This window comes from Crinia signifera, chromosome 9 (genome assembly GCF_055691185.1).
Source record: "Crinia signifera chromosome 9, ASM5569118v1, whole genome shotgun sequence".
NCBI classification, from domain to species: Eukaryota; Metazoa; Chordata; class Amphibia; order Anura; family Myobatrachidae; genus Crinia; species Crinia signifera.
In genome coordinates this window covers 38,405,234-38,425,459 of record NC_139225.1, presented here as the reverse complement: position 1 = coordinate 38,425,459, position 20,226 = coordinate 38,405,234, and the positions used below count along the sequence as shown (strand labels likewise).

At 41.0% G+C, this 20,226-nt stretch overlaps 1 protein-coding gene across 1 annotated transcript; it reads left to right on the top strand.

Moving 5' to 3' along the window:
* The first annotated feature begins 2,441 nt into the window (after positions 1 to 2,441).
* LOC146035437 (red-sensitive opsin) lies at positions 2,442 to 15,694 on the top strand. The gene is made up of 6 exons (XM_083158871.1): positions 2,442 to 2,669; positions 4,116 to 4,412; positions 9,154 to 9,322; positions 11,297 to 11,462; positions 13,733 to 13,972; positions 14,533 to 15,694. The coding sequence occupies exons 1-6, from the start codon at positions 2,558 to 2,560 to the stop codon at positions 14,647 to 14,649; spliced, it is 1,101 nt and encodes a 366-aa protein (XP_083014997.1). The 5' UTR covers positions 2,442 to 2,557; the 3' UTR covers positions 14,650 to 15,694.
* The last annotated feature ends 4,532 nt before the right edge of the window (positions 15,695 to 20,226 follow it).

Genomic DNA, 20,226 nt, shown 5'->3' with positions numbered 1-20,226 from the left:
GCACACTAGGGCCACATATAGGATATTTATGAAAACAAAATAATTGGGGGAATCAATTTTTAGTCACATTTCTCTAGTAAAATCTACTGTGTTCCTTAGAAAAATGTATTAAAATTGCAAATCTGCAAAAAAAATGAAATTTTGAAATTTCACCTACACTTTGTTTTAATTCCTGTGAAACACCTAAAGGGTTAACAAACTTCCAAAATGCTGTTTTGAATACTGTGAGGGGTGCAGTTTTTGAAATGGCATCATTTATGGGGGTGTCTCACATACAAGTCCCTCAAAGTCACATCAGAACTGAACTGGTCCCTAAAAAAATCAGTGTTTGAAATTTTCTTGAAAATTTGAGAATTTGCTATTCATATTTTAAGCCTCCTAGTGTCCAAAAAAATTAAAAGGAGGCTGAAATAATGATGGAAACATAAAGTAGACATATGGTCTATGTTAGTTATTAACTCTTTTGAGTGGTATGATTATTTGTCTCACAAGCAGAAAATTTAACATTTTGAAAATTGCTAAATTTTCCATTTTTTTACGACATTTTGGTATTTTTCACAAAAAACACAGACTGTATCGACCCAAATTTACCACTAACTTGAAGTACAATGTGTCACGAGAAAACAATCTCAAAATCACTGGGATAAGTAAAAGCAAAAAAAAGTTATCCCCACTTAAGTGATACATGTCAGATTTGAAAAAAAGGGCTCTGTCAGGAAGGCAAAAACATGCTGCGTCAGGAAGGGGTTAAAGCCACTTCTTAAAAAAGCAAAAAAAAAAAAAAAACAAACCTGCAAATACTGTACAGTAGCTTGCATTGCAGATTCTAAAATTGTCCTAGAGTATTCCACAAACATAGCAACAGACAGGAAGCAAGTGATAATATGTTTAATAAACTGAGCTGTTTTGAAAATCAAATATAACATAATTAAATGTATTTGTATTTGGATGTGTAATAGCTATAAATGGGAACTATGGAGTATTCTACTATCCAGGCCTTGCCTTTTGATATGCATATGACAATCCTGTTGAATACCAATTGTATCTACAGTAATGTTCAGACTTCAAATTTTATTTGAATTTAAATTGTAATTTACATTTCAAATGTTGTAATATCCAAAAGCAACAGAAATACATTTGCCCAGAAGTGGATTTCCCCAATTAAGATTCAGCTTTGATGAAAAGAGAATCATGGTTATTATTATTATTATTATTATTATTATTATTATTATTATAATTATTATTATTATTATTAATAATAATAATATAATAATAATATACTTATTATTTTTATAATTATTATTCATTATTATTAATGCATTATTTATTTATTTCTGTTTGGTATTTTTGAAGCAGATTTTAAAGCTGCAATAATATTAAATGCAGAGTCAACCCCATATAGTTGATCATGATGATTCTTATTAGTTATTTCCTGGGTCTACATATCTACATCTAAGTAAATATCTCCGTTTCATCCAGTCTTCTTGGAAAAAGAGTTGATGCACACATACTGTACATATGGTTGGGCCATGCTATCTGATTTTCAGCATGTATATATATAGGACATCTAACTAGGCTTCAAATTATATCTGCTCACTTTAATGCTATAATCCCGATTCAAGAAACTGGCACCAGTGTCTGGACCAGCCTGGTCCTGTGTGATCCGTAACCCCCCCTTTTTGCATGCAGACAGGTTTTCCTAACAGTTTTGAAAAGCCATTGAAGCACTTTGAACCCCCAATGGAAATGTTGGGGATAATACAAGATAAGATACAGCTGTTTTGCATTAAAATACATTACTTGCATGACTTGCGGTGACAGATGTAGATCCCAGGAACAGATGGTAGAATAGGAGACATGTGGCTCCAAAACTTTCTCTGAAAGTATGTTTTAATTTTGCCTTTGCGTGATACCCAAACACACACAACATTCTGCAATGTAATCAGGAGAGGTCACATGGAAACCAGGCCAGGAATTGCTAAGCACTAATTGTTCTATTTCATGTAAAGCGATCTTTATTTTATATACAAATTTCCTTTCCCCTAATTAACACAGTGACCCCAATTTCACAAAGTGAAGGGTATTAGCAAATGAACGGACATGGAGAAGATGAGATTGGATTTGGTGGCTAACACTCCCCCTCCTTCCCCCCAAGCCTCTCCCCTCCTTTTTCTCTCTTTCCTTTAAGCAAGCTCTTATCCTGTCACCCAAAGTGTCCAGAAAAGTCATCTTAAACTGATCAAGTGACGCAACTCCGCAGCACAGAGCCAGAGAGATTGACTGTAGAGGGGAGGGGTGAAGTTAAAACTCATATGCCAATTAAGGGATAAAAAGTTTAAGGGGTTTTGAGCTGGTGTGTGAGTGTCTAAGCTAATCCACGGAGGCTCAGTATATAACGGGAGAGAGAGGTCACCCTACCACTCATCCAAGTGACAGGTGTAGACAGTAAAGAAAGAGACAACAGTGTTATAAGAAAGGGAGAAGAGGAGGGAAGGGACCAAGGGCACCTCGCAATAAAGATAAGAAGCAATCTGGTGGTTAGAGGGACGCGCTGGTTATGGCGGCGTCATGGAATGAAGCTATATTTGCAGCGCGAAGAAAGCACGATGATGAAGAAGACACCACCAGAAGTACCGTATTCACATACACCAACAGCAATAACACAAGGGGTGAGTAATGGAATTATCCTGGAAACCGCTGGTTAGCATTAGTTGGTGGGGACTTCCAGGTATACGATAACGCCAAATGAAAGCAGTGCCCAGTGATCGTGACTTTAAAATATAATGTTCTGCATATAATCTCATTACTATCTATAATGTATGCTGCTACGAACAACTTGTGGCGCCTTATAAATAAAATAGAATAATAATTATATCCAATTGTAAGCCAGTAGCCTTTATCCCAGCAAAGTCTGGGAGCTACAGAATAGCAATAGTATTCCTCCACTTCTCACAGCCGTAAAAAGGGGGCAGGTGGGGGAACATCTTCGATACGGGCTGTTCAACCATTTCAATCAGGGATAGGAAACCTTTGACCCTCCAGTTGTCGTTGAACTATGAATTCCAGCATGCTCTGCAACAGTTTTAGCATGGCCAAATATCAAAACTGTAGCAGGGCATGCTGGGATGTGTAGTTCAACGACAGATGGAGGGGCAAAGGTTCCCGATGCCTGATTCAAATAAACACACACAGAATGTCATGATGTTTGGTGGAGTAATGATACTTTTTAAATACTGATCTAGATATAGATATGTTTGCTTTTATGACATAACATGACATGCCTGTGAGTTTGTTATATTCAATGAACCATTTTTTTTCCAAATACGCCGCGGTGGGTCTCATTTACAATTTGCATAAAAAATAAAATAATCTGAGGCTTGGAATAGCGCAATATCATCTACAGTGGTAAAGTCTTCCAAATGCGCCAACAAACCACAGCTTACAGAGAAACTGATGACTGCACCACCAACCAATGGAAGGTGATGGGCAGACACCTAGGGTTACAGAACAGCACAAAAAAATGTGATTTCCTTTTGTGAAGCGAGATTACAATGGAAAAAAGCAGAGAGCAATCTCTAGGAGCATTCGCACCAATCCATGACCACAGCACAAAGGATTCCATATCTGCACCATGTCTGAGCTGCCAGAGATTGGGTCCTATTCTTCTGATCCACACTTTGGTGCAGTGGCACATCTACAGAATGCTCTCTTTCCCCTTGGTGGTCATCTAGGATAATATTTCGGTGCATTTGGAAATGCGGTCCATAGGTAGCAGAATGAATAGACCATTTATGAGAATACATATAAAAGGTTTTTCACTCCCATATTTGAGAAAGTCATTGCTTATAGTCATTTTACCGTGTTATAAGTCAGTGAAGATTTACATACAGTCTATTGTAATTTATTGCTTTCAGTCCTAAAACATCCTCCTTTTATCTTTACACTGTCTGACTTGATTTCATAGAATCCGTCACAGACTTATGCGATTAGATAACGTTGACTGTGGGATTACACAAGTGCCTATGTTGATTTGGCGGAGTTGGGTAGGTCAAGATATTCCATTGAGAATGCAGGATCTCTGCAGTATTGCAGATCTTCTTTTTTATTATTCCCAGGTCCCTTTGAAGGTCCGAATTACCACATTGCACCACGATGGGTCTACAACATCACCACTGTCTGGATGATATTCGTAGTAGCGGCCTCTGTTTTTACAAATGGGCTGGTCTTGGCAGCTACATTCAAATTCAAAAAGCTTCGACACCCCCTGAACTGGATTCTGGTCAACCTGGCTATTGCTGACCTTGGAGAGACAGTCATCGCTAGCTCCATCAGTGTCTTCAACCAGATTTTTGGTTATTTCATCCTTGGCCACCCTCTGTGTGTCATTGAAGGCTACACGGTTTCAGTCTGCGGTAAGATATTGTGCCATTGCCTTATCAAGCACTATTAGATTAAAGTATATATAGCTGTTTATGGTTTATTACTGATAAATTATAAGTATACCTATTCTCTATCATTTATTTAAATAGAAAATGTTAGGTGAATATATATCATACTATGTGATGTCACTAGGACATATTCCCTATTGACATCCATTCTATATGAAATCAAAACCAATCGTTTCAGTTAGTTGGATAGTAACCAGACACCTGGAGGTGAGTACTTTGGTTCAATACTGTGGGGGCACATGTGGCTTTAGGTGGGGGTGGCCTGAGAGAGGAATAGTGCTCTGGGCAATGTACCCTGTACAGGGTTCCTTTTGTTAAAGAAAAAAAAATTAAAGGCCTACTCCAGATAGATTGTATTGTAGCACTTTTCTCCTATAGTAGACCTCCCCTACCCCAATGGTTCTATAAAATCAATTTTTTAATTCCGCCCACAAGACCTCTCCTGCCCCATTGGTTATATAAAACTAATTCTAATCCGGCCCCAAGACCTTTCCTACACCAATGGTTATATAATATTAATTCTAATCCCGCCCTAAAACCTGTTCTTCACCAATGGTTACATAAAAGTAATTCTAATCCCGCCCCAAGACCTGTTCTTCACCAATGGTTACATAAAAGTAATTCTAATCCCACCCCGAGACCTGTTCTTCACCAATGGTTATATAAAAGTAATTCTAATCTCGCCCCAAAACCTGGTCTACACCATTGGTTACATAAAAGTAATTCTAATCCCGCCCCGAGACCTGTTCTTCACCAATGGTTATATAAAAGTAATTCTAATCCCGCCCCGAGACCTGTTCTTCACCAATGGTTACATAAAAGTAATTCTAATCCCACCCCGAGACCTGTTCTTCACCAATGGTTATATAAAAGTAATTCTAATCCCGCCCCAAAACCTGGTCTACACCATTGGTTACATAAAAGTAATTCTAATCCCGCCCCGAGACCTGTTCTTCACCAATGGTTATATAAAAGTAATTCTAATCCCGCCCCAAGACCTGGTCTACACCAGTGGTTGTATAAAAGTAATTCTAATCCCACCCCAAGACCTCCCCTGTTCCAATAGTTATATAATATTAATTCTAATCCTTCCCAAAGACCTCCTCCTGCCCCAATTGTTACATAAAATTCTAATCCCCATATAGACCTCCCCCATTCCAATGGTTAGGTAAAATTCTAATTCCCCTGCCCCTGACATATATTTATTAGATATAAACAACAATAGGTATAAATATGCCTAATAAGTTTATTTTAATCACGTTAGGGCATACATTATTTTTTTTTTGCCTTTTCTGTCTCAACATATGCCAATTGGATATAAGTAGTACAGGTCGAGTATCCCGTATCCGAATATCCGTTATCCAAATTATTCTGAAATACGGACATTCCAGAAAGTGAAAAAAAAATTTTTTTTTTGCTAAAAACTCACTGGGGACATTTGTAACAGCATCACTGAGGACATGATATGTAACTGGCACTATATATGTGCAAGACAATGATTGCTTGGCATTTAAATTCAGTGCTGAGATAGTACACACATTTTGTTTCACGTTTTGAAACCTTGTTTTTTGAACAATTAAAATATATTTGTGTGTATTTTATGTGGTAATAAAATATATTTGTGTGTATATTATGTGTTTATACAGCATAAATGCAAGATACTTCAAAATACATCATTGAAATATTAAAATATTCCGAAATACGGAATAATCCGTTATCCAAAATTCTCCTGGTCCCGAGCATTTTGGATAAGGGATACTCAACCTGTATGGCCTAGAAAACCCAGTAGCCAACTGTATAGACCGCTTGATTCAAGCGCAGTTTGACACACATTTTTTACATTATTAACCCTTTGAGTGACAACAACTCTGTGAGAGATGTTCAAAATATCCACTTAAAATGCCAGCGTTGCTCACGTTTGTTATATAAATTCAAATAAAAAATTTGTGTAAAAAAAAAGATATTTAATATTTAAAAAATGTCATTATGATGAATAAAAATGTTTGCTTGGCATTTTTCACACCTATTTTGATAATTTCACTTGGCAGCCATACCGCAGATGATGGATGATACTGTAGAAGAATTTCATGTGCCCAGGAAAAAAAATGGCACCAGTACTGCTACTGTTTTATACCTTCCGACAAAAACACTGGTGATCACTAGTAGCCAATAGAGGTGTAATTTGGTTCCAGGGGGTTTCAACAGGTGACCAAATCTTACAGCAAATCCGGAAGGTCAGGACCTAAAATGAAAAGGAAGAACCCATATGTTGCGCAACATCCAATACTACAATGCCGATGTGCGGCCTGGTGGCATCAAAATCCAATAGAAAAATAGAATGTGTAGGCGGAACTATGGGGGTGTGTTCAGTGCGGGGGATTTTATGGAGAGGATGGCTTGTTTTCAGTGAGGATTGCCGAAAACAAGCCATCCTCGCCGTTTAACCCCCTCTATGTTCCAGAGGAACGGCATACGGAGGACGGCAAGAATTCCCCTGAAGGACGGCGAGGATTCCCCCGAACGGGGAGGTTTGTGGCTAATGTACCGAGCCTTCTGCTAATAGCCACAAACCTCCCTGTTTTGGTGGCTGCACTCGCCGATTCCCCCTCGTTTTTTAGATATAGCAAAGAGGAAACGATGAGTGCGTGAGTGTCGGCTCGCAATAGGCACTGTTTGTTGTCATAGCTCACCTAATTGGCATTGAATATACCCCTATACAGTACAGATCTGTACTATTTAGTCCAAATCTAATGTGTTTGCCTTGCCATGCGATTCGATACAGATGGAATCGGGATCGATTACCAATGCAATCACACAGTTGTGTCCACACCTTTAGGAGGTTGTCATGATGGTGTTTAAAAAAAAATTACAGTTACATAAAATAAGAAAAATGCAGCAATAAGTGAACCCTAAACACATTTTACTTCCAAACCAACCCCAATGTTAAATCAATACCCATGTTTAAAAAAAAATAGGCCTATATATCTACATCCATAACATACATTACATTAATAGTTTTGTCCTATTTCCCCCCAACCTGCCCTGGCATTAGATTAATGGTATTCCTGTTTAATAAATAAACATTTTTATTATCTACCGCTCACATTTAAAAGACCAGCCCTCACCCTTATCATTAAATGAATAACCCATGCAGGCGCTCAAATATTACATAGCATTACCTATTTTTTTGCACCACTACTCATCTGCTGTAAGTAATATAAAGATGTAATAAATGAATAAATTAAGCAAATGGAGTGTTCTCTGGTTTTGATTATTCAAAGCCCTCATTTAAATATGATTTGCACATTTTGTTCTGTGTTTGACACTTACAATGCAAGACATCACAGAGCGCTTGGCTATTACATGTAGGGGTTTATTTAATAAGATGCAAGTTCTATTGAAGATGGGATGTCGCTATGGGCAACCAATCTCAGAGTTTATCTATTATCTTCTAGAAGGTGCTAAATAAATATTAAGTACATTCTGATTGGTTGCTATGGGCAACATCCCATCTTCAATAAAACTCCCATATTAGTAAATACACCCCCTAGTGTCCGGTAAATGCACAAGAAATGTTGGCCATTGAATAGTTCTGCCATTGATGGGGAGAACCAAATGGTTTCCCACCATCAATGTCGTTTTTTTTCCCCTAAGGTGCCGGGACACGGACCATAGCTTCACCCAAGACACCCGATAAGCCCCGCATCCAGGCTCTGATTGGCCAAGAGGGCAGTCAGTCAGAGAAAATAGATGACCATTCATAGTTTGAAACATCGATGGTCATCTATTACATGTTATGCTACAACAATGACCATATGTAATTTTACCAACAATGCTAACCATAGATAGCGAACACAATGATGGCCATCCCTAGTTGGCAGTGCAGAAAACAACCCCTTCCACCCAGTGCAAAATTCTCTGCTCTTGGACTTCCCACTTTATTTAAGATTACAGTCATACCTTTTTCAACAATTATTTCAAAAGAGGTGACTGCAATAATTAAATAAGGGGCCATGTTGAGGAGTCTGCCATTTTATTTACATGTTCCGGCTTATACCTGTGTGTTTCCAAGAAGAAGATCATAGAGAGATGCTTGGTTGTCAACGTTTTCTATTAATCCTAGTCTCTATTTTAGTCCATAACAGATCCAATAAAGACTAATAATATTGGTTACATACAATTTATATATCTCCTATGTATCTATAAAACCATGGTGTTCTATCTGCAGAGATCAGCCCATGGCACCAGACCCTATGATTGGACCCTAAAGGCCCCCACACACTATAAGATTTTTTGGCCGATTGTCCGATTTCCGCTAATCGGCAATTATCGTCCGATTGTTGCCGATTATCGGTAAAAATCTGCCAATATTTCGGACGATCAGTCGGAAATCGGACAATCGACCAAAAAATTCGTTCTAGTGTGTGGGGGCCTTCAGGTTATCATTGATATACTGTGTCTTGCCACCGTATTTACATTGCTGTTTTAGAAAGTATGCACTGGAACTGCAATTCCAGAGATCATTTTCAATCTCAAGAAAAATATATACATCATTTCATATTGTCACAGGAAGGCTGTAGTGATTGGCTGGCCTAGGGACCCCGTCAAATTTCACATGTGCTCCAACACAAGTCTGTATGGAGTTTACATTCTAGTGTAGGTCCTTCTTAATACATTTTTTTTATTAAATGTGTCCTTTTTCCAGGAATCACTGGACTCTGGTCTTTAACAGTTATTGCCTGGGAACGATGGTTTGTGGTGTGCAAACCTTTTGGAAACATAAAATTTGATGGGAAACTGGCTGCTGGTGGCATAATATTCTCCTGGACCTGGGCAGCAGTTTGGTGTGCACCTCCAATGTTTGGCTGGAGCAGGTAAATTCAGCATCTGTTATTTTGCACCATGGAATTAAAAAGTATCTCGGTTAAATGCAATAAAGGCCTGTTGGAGTTTACCATGCAAAGGCTGGTTGTGCAATGTATGTAATGTATATAATGCAATGAATATAGCAATGCAGCATTGAAAAACATATTCTGTGAATTTACATTTTTTATTATAACCATAGCAAACCATATTGATATATACAGCAAGCCAACTTTTCCTAATTGAATGCAATAAATATAAACAGTAGAAGGCTTGATACATCTCCCTCCAGGCATGTCCAACGTTGGCCCTCCAGATGTTTTGAAACTACACATCCCAGCATGCTTTGCAGTAGTTTTAGCATTCTCTAATAGCAAAACTGTGGCAAAGCATGCTGGGATGTGTAGTTTCACAACATCTGGAGGGCCAACGTTGGACATGCCTGCTTGAACCAGTGGTTCCCGAACATTTTTGAATGATGGCTCCCCCGAGTATCAGAATTTTTTTTGACGGCACCATAGGCCAGAAGCTTCTAGGAAGGAAGTTGTGTTTATAGCTCATCCTTATGGGCAGTTACAGTATGTGGCAATGGACAGGATTCACTTTTGTTTGTCCACAATATTACATTGTTCATACAGTACATCATTGTGAATTGGTCATGGACCACCAATCCAGGGCACTCCTGCAAGTCCCCCAAGTGCCACGGCATGCCGGGTATGGGTCATAGGGTCGACAAAATTTAGGTCAACCACTAATGGTCAACAAGCCATAGGTCTACACCTGGAAAAGGTCTACATGCTTAAGGTTGACAGGAGCAAAAGGTCGACACAAGCAAATGGTCGACATTGGAAAGGTTGACATGATAAAGGTCAACAAGATTTTGACTTTTTTTTTTTTAATAATGCATTGATCGCGAGGCGAATTTGTTCTCGAAATGGACAAAACCATGCTGCACTGTAGCATGTTACATCTGCCCCACCTGCAGTGCAGCATGGTTTTGTGCATTTTGAGAACAAATTTGTCCTGCGATCAGGTCTGAATTAGGCCTAATATCGCTAGCGATGCACGCTTCTTCGGGTCACTGGTGACGTCCTCTGTACATACAGCACAATCTGAGGATATCGCCGATGACAGCTATACTCCTGAATGTGGCCAATGATGATATCTTTTGCAAGATTGCACAGTGTGTACGCACTATATCATTTGTCCGCTACTTCCAGTGTGTTCAAGGGAAACCGTGAGCGACACTGTATCATTTGCATGTTGTCTAGTGTGTAGGCACTGGACACAGTTTTGCATCATAGATATTTTCATGATAATGGAGCTGAGGGCCATCAAGGGTTCTGTCTATTGACTAAGCCTTTGAGAGTGATATAGTGGAGAGAGATAAAGCACCGACCAATCAGCTCCTAGCTGCCATGTTACACACTGTCTTGGAAAAATTATAGTTGGGAGCTGGTTGGTTGTTTGTTTATCTCTTTCCATTTCACGTCTCTTCAAGGAATAGTACATACAGAGGCATAACTCCCAGAGACAATGGAGTCACCTGCCTCTGGGCTCCAAGCCCTAAAGGGGCACCTGCTGGATCACAGCAGGATCCAAGTATGACTGCAGCTCTTCCAATGGAGATTTGTGGCCCACCTGCTGCTGCTGCTGCTGCAGCAGAGATAATTGTCTCTTTCCCAGGAGCCCTACAGTTGGGGACAAGTGGACTCCTGCCTGGTACAGCTCAGCTTGTGCTGCAGCAAGTGACATTGCACCCACCGCTTCTGCTGGACTGTGAGATGGGATTCTGATTCATGCAGGAGGCCGTTGAATCTTGAGAGTCTGACCCAGACCTACCCGCCATTGTAACACCTTTTTTAAGGGGAGGGTACACCAAACTTGCCTTCGGGCGACTGGGATGAACTCACACTTCTGAGTACATAGACCCCCTAAGTATTGGTTTAACAAACTCACACAAATATTCTAATGTCTACCTGCAGGTACTGGCCCCATGGCCTGAAGACCTCTTGTGGTCCAGATGTATTCAGCGGTAACACTGACCCTGGAATTCAGTCTTACATGATAGTGCTCATGACTACATGTTGCATTCTTCCTCTGTCCGTCATCATCCTTTGTTACATTGCCGTTTGGTTGGCCATTCGTAAGGTGAGTGTGTGATTTGATGAACAATCTGTTTTCATACTCACAGACAAAAAAAAGTTTAAAATCTAGAACAGGGTCCTCAACTTCATTCCACAAGTGCCGCCAACATGTCATGCACAGGTGGGGTCAATTTATTTTGTTGCCTCAGTAATTATCCCACCTGCTTCTGCAGATAGAAATCCACAAAACATGACCTGCTGGGAAAACGTGACGGTGGAGGTTGAAAACCACTGATTTAGAGTATATGTATACTGGGCGATTTTATCCAGCATGTATGGACAGCGATGATGAAAACATTTTCTGGAGTGAAAATTGCTCAGTGCATACACAATAAGCGATTTTCACGGGGGTGGACGACTTTCCATAGCAGGGTTGGTGCTGTAAGGGTCAGGATAGGGTGACCAACTCATCCCTTTAATACAGGACACATATTAATTACACAGGTTCTGTGGTTGGCTTTCACCTGGTTTTAAACTGCCACAGAACCTGTGTAATTAATATGTGTCCCGGATTAAAGGGATGAGTTGGTCACCCTAGGTTAGGATCATTTGGTCTACAGCATGTTGGTCGACAAGCAGTAGGTCGACACCATTAGGTCGACATGGGGAAAGGTTGATATGGTTCTAGGTCGACAGTTCATTAGGTCGACACAAGCATTAGTTCGACATGGTCTGGGTTGACAGTCAAAAGGTTGACATGGGTTTTTTCAGTGTTTTTTGACCCGAATGTTGACACAGTCGACATGTACACAGTTTCAAGTGCACCGCATCCCCTCGTATCGCTCGCTGTGCTCGGCACACTATTCTATTCTCCCACCACGCTCTAGTGGATAGTAGGGCATGAAATACCACCTGTCGGCACATATCGGCTAAAAAAACAGTGAAAAACCCCATGTGGATCTTTTGACTGTTGACCTAGACCATGTTGAACTAGTGACCTGTCAACCTAAAGCCATGTTGACCTAGAACCATGTCGACCTTAACCCATGTTGACCTAGAACCATTTTGACCTATCTCCATGTCGACCTAATGGTGTCGACCCAATGCTTGTCGACCAATATGCTGTAGACCAAATGACCATATCCCTGATGTAATACCCCAAGATTTATGGACATTTTGACTATGTATCTATGAGATTGTGATTCTTTTTAAAGCAAAATCATGTTGGGTAAGCCTTAAAACAAATTGTCAATTTAGATCCAGCATCGGTATTGTCTAAATCAAGGATGGCCAAACCGGTCCTCGAGATCTACCAACGTCCACGTTTTCCAAATCCCCTAGCTGGTGCACAGCTGTAGTCATTACTAACTGTCACATTTTCATCAATGCTGCATTCATTACTACTATAGATCCACAGGTTGCCTGACAAAACATGAACTGGTGGTACTGTAGATCTTGAGGACAGGTTTGGCCAACGCTGGTCTAAATCACACCAGTGGCTGCAACAAGTCATTGTCTTTTAAATTTGTATCTATAGACTATATCACTAAAATAATTTTGTCCATCCCCAGAACTCCAGTGGGGTTGCTAGTTTGGGGCATTAGATTTCATTTAACAGTGTAAAAAAAATTAATGGTATACTGCTCTAAGGACTTTATCAAATATATTACATGAGGTGGCAATGTAAGATTATACCATATCTAACTATAACATCTCCTACACAAATTATTTTATACAGTAGTGGCATATTGGGCTGCTCCCTCCCCATTCTGTCTGCCCTCACCCTCCTATTCCCATGAAACTAAACACCCCCCCCCCCCCCCCCGATAGTGCTTGAGTTGCTTATCCTATCCTCTGAAGCTGGCTACCAATTAGCTTCTACTACCTATAATTTTAGATACTTGATACATAGTCGCCAAAGGCTGAATGGTTTCTATGGGTAAAGGTATTTGTCCTTTTCTTCTTATACCTCCCAACATGACACATTCCAGGAGGGTCAAAATGCTCTGCTCCTGGATTTCCTTGCCAGTAGCAGTTGTAGAGTTGGGACTGCACCACTGTCCAAAATTCATATAGGCGAGTCACTCCTGCCAGTGAGTCCCGGACTGTGGTGTTTGGGATGGCAGTTGGTGGGGCTCCCCAATCTGAATTTTGGACTGCTGCAGCCCCACATCTGCAACTGCCAATTGCATGGAAGTCCAAGAACAGAGCATCTTGCCCCTCCTGGAATGGGTCATGTTGAGAGGTATGTTTTTATGAAGTTTTATAAAACTCCTTTGCATTGGTGGTGAGCATTTCTGTTTAACAATTTTTTTTACCTATCCAACCCAACAGGTTGCTCAGCAACAGAAAGAGTCAGAATCCACTCAGAAAGCCGAGAGGGAGGTCTCCCGGATGGTGGTGGTCATGATCATGGCTTATTGCTTTTGCTGGGGACCGTATACAATTTTTGCTTGCTTTGCTGCTGCTAACCCAGGCTACAGTTTCCACCCTTTGGCTGCCTCGATGCCTGCATACTTTGCCAAGAGTGCCACCATTTACAACCCTGTTATCTATGTCTTCATGAACAGACAGGTTGGTGTAGCTTTAAACTAACTGCAAATACATGTGTTCCAAGCATAGTTTGTTTGTCACTACAGAGAATATTTATCTTACTTCCTGGATCTTTATCCTCCTCATTCTGGATGTACAGCTCTAACGCGTACAATATGGGAGTGGTCTATGAAAAACTGGGTGTGGCTTTATGGGAAAGGTCATACAATAAACTGGGTTGGGTTTCAGGAGGAATCGAGAGTTTAGATTGGCGTGTTATGAGTGGGCATTATTTTGTTCTAACTTTGCTTCCTAAAATATTAGGGGTTTATTCATGAAGCAAAGAAAAGAGTGGAGAAATGTGTCAATGGAGAAGTTGCCTATGGCAACCACAGTCAGATGCCACATGCAATTGTATAGAATTGTATAGAAATTTTCCTTCAACTCTGATTGGTTGTTATGGCCAAATTCTGCAGGAGATTACTTAGGTGAAGATACAACTCTGTGGATCAAATATTTGGAAAAAAGAAAGTATTCTATAGATCCAGAAAAGTTTGCGTAAATGGTTCATGTGCTTTGACATTTTATTTTCCTTTTTCTAGTTCCGGAACTGCATTTACCAGCTATTTGGCAAAAAGGTTGAGGATGGGTCCGAACTGTCCACTTCTTCTCGGACAGAAGTTTCATCGGTCTCCAACTCCTCGGTGTCACCTTCATAGATATCCTGGGACAACTCTCCCACATTCCTTCCCATCCTCTGCACATTTTGTATATACTTGGTTGCAGGAGCAGCTTATGCTTTTCTTCTTCTATATACAAATGCTTTATTCTTTGCATTGGTACACCCATGTTAATTGTGTATTGTCACAGTATATCGGGACTCCATTACTTTTGCATTTTAAACACATTAAATCTCATAAAATGTTGTAACTGGCCTGTATGTTATCAATGAAAAGATAAGATGCGGACAGCAGGACTGTCCAGCTGTAATAAGTATAATGTTAGTCCACCCAGGGCTGTCCAGCAATAGATCATGTTCCTCGTTCTCCTGTAGCACAACTATGCAATTAGGGTAGGGAAGGGGATACCGTGAGAAAATGCTTGCCGAAATGTCAGTAGAGAGGTTTATTCAAGTATGCAGGGGTGAAACTAGATATACAGGGTATTGGAGGGCCATAGCAATATTTTGTTAGTACCCTGAAAAGAAGACCCCACAGGTACATATGGAGTTATTACCAGGGAGACCGGGATCACTAGTAGTAGTTACACCTCATACTAGCAGGGCCCATATCAGGGACGAACTGATGGGACTCCAGTCCTGGGCCCAGACAGTCAGGGGTCCTGGTCATGGAGTGGTACTGGGCTGACAGCTGATTGCAGTCTGCATTTTTAAACTGGTACCAGCCACAAGCCAATTGAGGCTTGCTGACTGGCAGCCAATCAGGAGCCGCCATGACAGGTGTGTAAGGGACCCACGATTTCCGATGGCAGCCCTGCCTGCAAGTATGATGTTTTTGGATTACTTAAAAAAAATACTGAGTGCATGATGCTTTTTTTTCGCATAAAATACATATTCCTGCACTGCAAATGCTCATGTAAATATGAATACAAATATGGCGACTTCTTTTGATTGAAAGGGCGATACAGGAGGAGGGAATGGTCAGGTAATACGAAAATGATGCAATTGCTATACAGTTGGGATCAATCAGTGTCGGCTCCAGAGGTGTGCACTGGTTGCGGCAGAGTTCAGAGTTCAAAATTCAAATAGGGGAGGAATACCAACTGCCAGTGAGTCAGTTTGGCGGCAGTGGGTGTGGCTCCCCTAGTTGAACTTTGAACTGCGCTGCAGCCCCACCTCTAGAGCCTCCCCTGAGGGCAGTACAAGGTGGTTGTGGCTTTGGCAGGCTATGATACACTGGGCTGGTGACACATTAATGGTAATCCGCAGTGTGGGGTTCCACTATCATACTAATGTGACACAGCTTTAGCCTGTGCAGCATTGGGCTGAATTCCAAGCACAAAGAGAAAAGACTTAAGCCCCATACACATATGGGGCAGCCTCTCTTGCTGAGCGATGTGCTGTCTATCTAGTGGTGCATGGGACTACACATCGCCTGGGGTTATACATACATGGAGTGATCTGTGCTTAATATCTAAGCGATCTAATAAAAATTCTTAGAAATGGGTTGAAAATCGCCCTGAGGAGGTGCTCCATCTAATGCAAGCATCTCATACACATGGGCGTCCCAATCAGCACGGTGGCGGGGAGCAGTTTCCCTGCCTGTCTCCAGTTCAGGGAGACAGCCAGGGAGTGCTCCTTTATAAAGGGCACGCTGATTTATTTATTTGTTTTATTTTTTAAAAATGTTATATCTAAATTGAAATATTATGATAAAAGTTATCCCTTGGTGTTCTGCAGCATTGTAATACAATTACAGGATATCACACACTTTGAACATTCTGCGCTGAGTTGCATATACCTTAAAGACCATGGGGCAAATGTATTAAGCCTTAACGAGTGATAATGTGGAGATTGATAAAGAGTTATATAGTACCAGGCGGGTGGGCGACACATGACGTGGGTGCTGGCGTCACATGACAACAGTGCCCACCCCCCCTTCGGCGAACTTTGATGGAAATAAAAGTTGGGGGATGTGAGGGGATGTGTTTGTGTACATCCCCTCGCATGGTATCAAGGGGATGGGTGTGTTCGGCCGGGAGGCGTTTATTGGCTCGCTAAGCAGCAAATGACCACTGCTTAGCAAGCCTTTCTGAATCGGGCCCTATATGTGGACCCATAACCAGGACCCAGGACCTCTGCAGCTTTACTAGACAACTAACTAGACAATAGATTGGACTATTTACAGTATGTAAGTATATCTCATTGGGGACAATCCCTGTGTGTTTGAAGTTAAGATTTAATATGAAAATGTTTTACTTTACAGACAGTTATTATCACTTCTGCAGTCTCAATGCTGGCTATGGACATCAAAGGCTCCTTAGTATGTTAATTATAATTGTAAATTAAATTGTATTCACATATGTATCTATAATCTACAATTAATGTATTTCAAGATACTAATTCAATGGATCAACTTTCTGTAATCTTTGAATGCCGCCTGGGTAATAATAATTAAAATTGCACTGCTGACAGCATAAAGGGATCCATTGCTTACTGTGCTGTGATACCATATCCGGCCCTTTGAGGACTTCTGGCTATGTTCTGCCGCAGAATGTTAAACTTTTAGAACCAATACTTCTGATGTAATATATAGCTGTAGTCCATGGAAACAGTCCAGGTCTAACAATACTTTCTAATACTTTTAGTGCCAACATCTCTGTGAGAGATGGGCAAAATATCCGCTATAAATGCCAGCATCGCTCACATTTGTTATATAAATTCAAATAAAAAAATGTTGTGAAAAAAAAAAACATTATGGGAGAAATGTAATTGGATGAGAGATTGAGAAAGTGAGAGATTTGGTAAGAAATCTCCAGTTTTTTTAAAGCGGCAATCATTTACAATTTAAAATCAAACTGGTTTTGCAGTGTAAATGATTGCCGTTTTAAAAAAAAACGGAAGATTTCTTACCAAATCTCTCACTTTCTGAATCTCTCATCCAATTACTATTACAGGTCATTATGATGAATAAAAAATATTTGCTTGGCAATTTTCACAACACTTTTGACAAATTCACTTGGCAATCAAAGGGTTAATATACTTTTGTATAATACATTGCTGTAATACGTAACCCTCAGTCTGTGTATAGTTCTAAACTAAAGGGCTGACAGTATTTTTTAGACTAAAGACATGTTGGTGTGCAGGTCACATCAGATCAACAGGTAACTGACAGTACTGTTTGTCCTCCATTCCTTCATCACACTATACTGTAGCTGAGATTTGTTCCTGTCCTTTATGTTCTTTTGTGAGTTATATCAGTATGTAGCAACTGTGTGACCTGGAATTCTGGTAGCTAGTTGAGGCTTAAATCAGCAACTAAAATAAAGTGATTTCACAACTGTCTTAAAAAAACCGTAAATATGTAATCGGCTGTGCGATTTTTTGTGTGTGTGTGAGAGCAATTACTCCGCAATGACACTGATGTTGATGGTTCGGAAGTCATTCTATAAAGTGTGTGATGTAGATGTAAAATAAAGCCGAATTCTGGTAAGGGGTCAGGCTGTTGAGGAATAACGCCTCAAAGTTGTGATAGAAGTTTCATAGAAAAAGCATTGAGTGGGGGTGACCAATTTTTCCCATTGGCTTGTCAATTTTTTTTTCTGACCGAAATTCAGGTGATATAATGAGCTCTTTCTAAGTCTGGGTACACACAGCGATATGACGTCTGATCTGCTGGATCAGAGGAGCATTTCGCTCAACTTGGAGCATATCGGTCCAAATATGCCCATTTTTCGGGTGCCCATGATCACTAGCGATGTGCTGCACACATAGGGCCTTATTCAGATCTGATTGCAGTACACATTTGTTCTCAAAATTGGCAAAACCATGCTGCACTGCATGTGGGGCAGATGTAACATGTGCAGAGAGAGTTAAATTTGGGTGGGGTGTGTTAAAACTGAAATCTAAATTGCAGTGTAAAAATAATGAAGCCAGTATTTACCCTGCACAGAAACAAACTAACTCACACAAATCTAACTCTCTCTGCACATGTTACATCTGCCCCATCTGCAGTGCACATGGTTTTGCCCATTTTAAGAACAAATTTTTACTGCGATCAGATCTAAATAAGGGTCATAGTCAGATTAAGGTGGTGGTGGTGGTGAAAGGGGAACACAAGGGAATATTGTACCCTGGCCCTGCCTCTGTTAGGCGGCCCCTGGCTGGAGCACACTGACTTTACTAGCACTCCCTTTTCTGCAGCAGATACAGCCAGCTAGAGTGCGAGAAGGACAATATGCAGTGCTGGCTTAGGCACAGGTGTATCAGGCCCTCCTGTCCAATTTTACATAAGGTTGTGTGTAGGTCCTCTTCTATCCTTTGACAAGGGTGTGACGTTAGGTGAGGGTGGAAGTTGTAGTTTCCGTCGGTCTCGTTTATTTCATTTTATTGCAGCTAGATTGTACGCTTGCCAAGCTACAGACATGGTAGCTTACACTTTTATATTCCCCCTCAAGGGGATACGTGGACCCAGGGCATGATGGGAAATGTCAGAAGACAGAAGAGGTTCTAGCGGCAACCATTTACATACCTCCTGACTGTCCTGCAGTTCTGTTTATCTAGGACAGCTTTTCTAGGACATATGCAGTTTTTGTGTGCTGGTGTACTTCTAGTAATATATGCCCAACTCCCTGCATCAGCCCCTGTACGTGTAGCTGGGGGAGCTGCAACGTTTTCTGCAGCCATGCTGCACAACCATAATGTGTATCAGAAGTTTGATGATTGATTATTTGTGCGACCGATGCTTTTTGGTACCATATGTGTGAACAGGTGGCGGTGGTATGGCAGAGTGAGTGCACACATCAGCAGATGCCCTGAGACAAGGTACAGCCCGATACTTAACCAGTGGAGCGATTTATTCAGTAGCAATGTGATTGCACAGGTGCACTCACACTTATTCCTACACAGACTTGTTACATGGAGCTGTGTTTGCCCGGAGCACACAGGTCACCAGCCGGTGACTGTACCTGGGTATAAGTGCAGGATGCAGGCAGTCCAGGCTCGCTAGCACCAGTAGCAGCTCTCTGGCATTGTGGAATGGTGGCAATCGTAGGTTTCTCTACAGTTGGAACACATAATAAGATGGTGCTGTGTCAAAAGGGTCAGTAGCCATCTTGGAAATGGATTTGAAGCCTCCCTTGAAATTCCTAAGTATGGAGTATGCACAGTAGCACTCTCCAAATCCCACAGTTGCCCCAGGGATTTGCAAAGCTACCGGCGAATGGCTCATTACAAATCCTGGTGACTACAGCATTTGCATATCTTTGCACAGTCACGTAAACATTTGCACTGGTGACAGCATTAGCGTACATCTTTGGACCAGTCCTTATATCAGTGGTGTAACCCCTAGAGGCAATGGAGCCGCCGGTCTTCATGCTCCAAGCCCTAGAGGGGCACCTGCATGTATAGCAGCACCTTTGAGGTTCTTAGAGGGATCCAAGTGTGTGTGCTGATCTTCCAGCAGAAACCTGATGCTGTTGCAGTTCCACCGAGCGTATAATCCCCTGGCAACAAGCATGCAACCCCCTGGCAATGAGCAATAAATCCCTGGCAATGAGCATGTTACCCCTGGCAACAAGCAAAAAACACCTGGCAGTAATCAATTAACCCCTGGAAA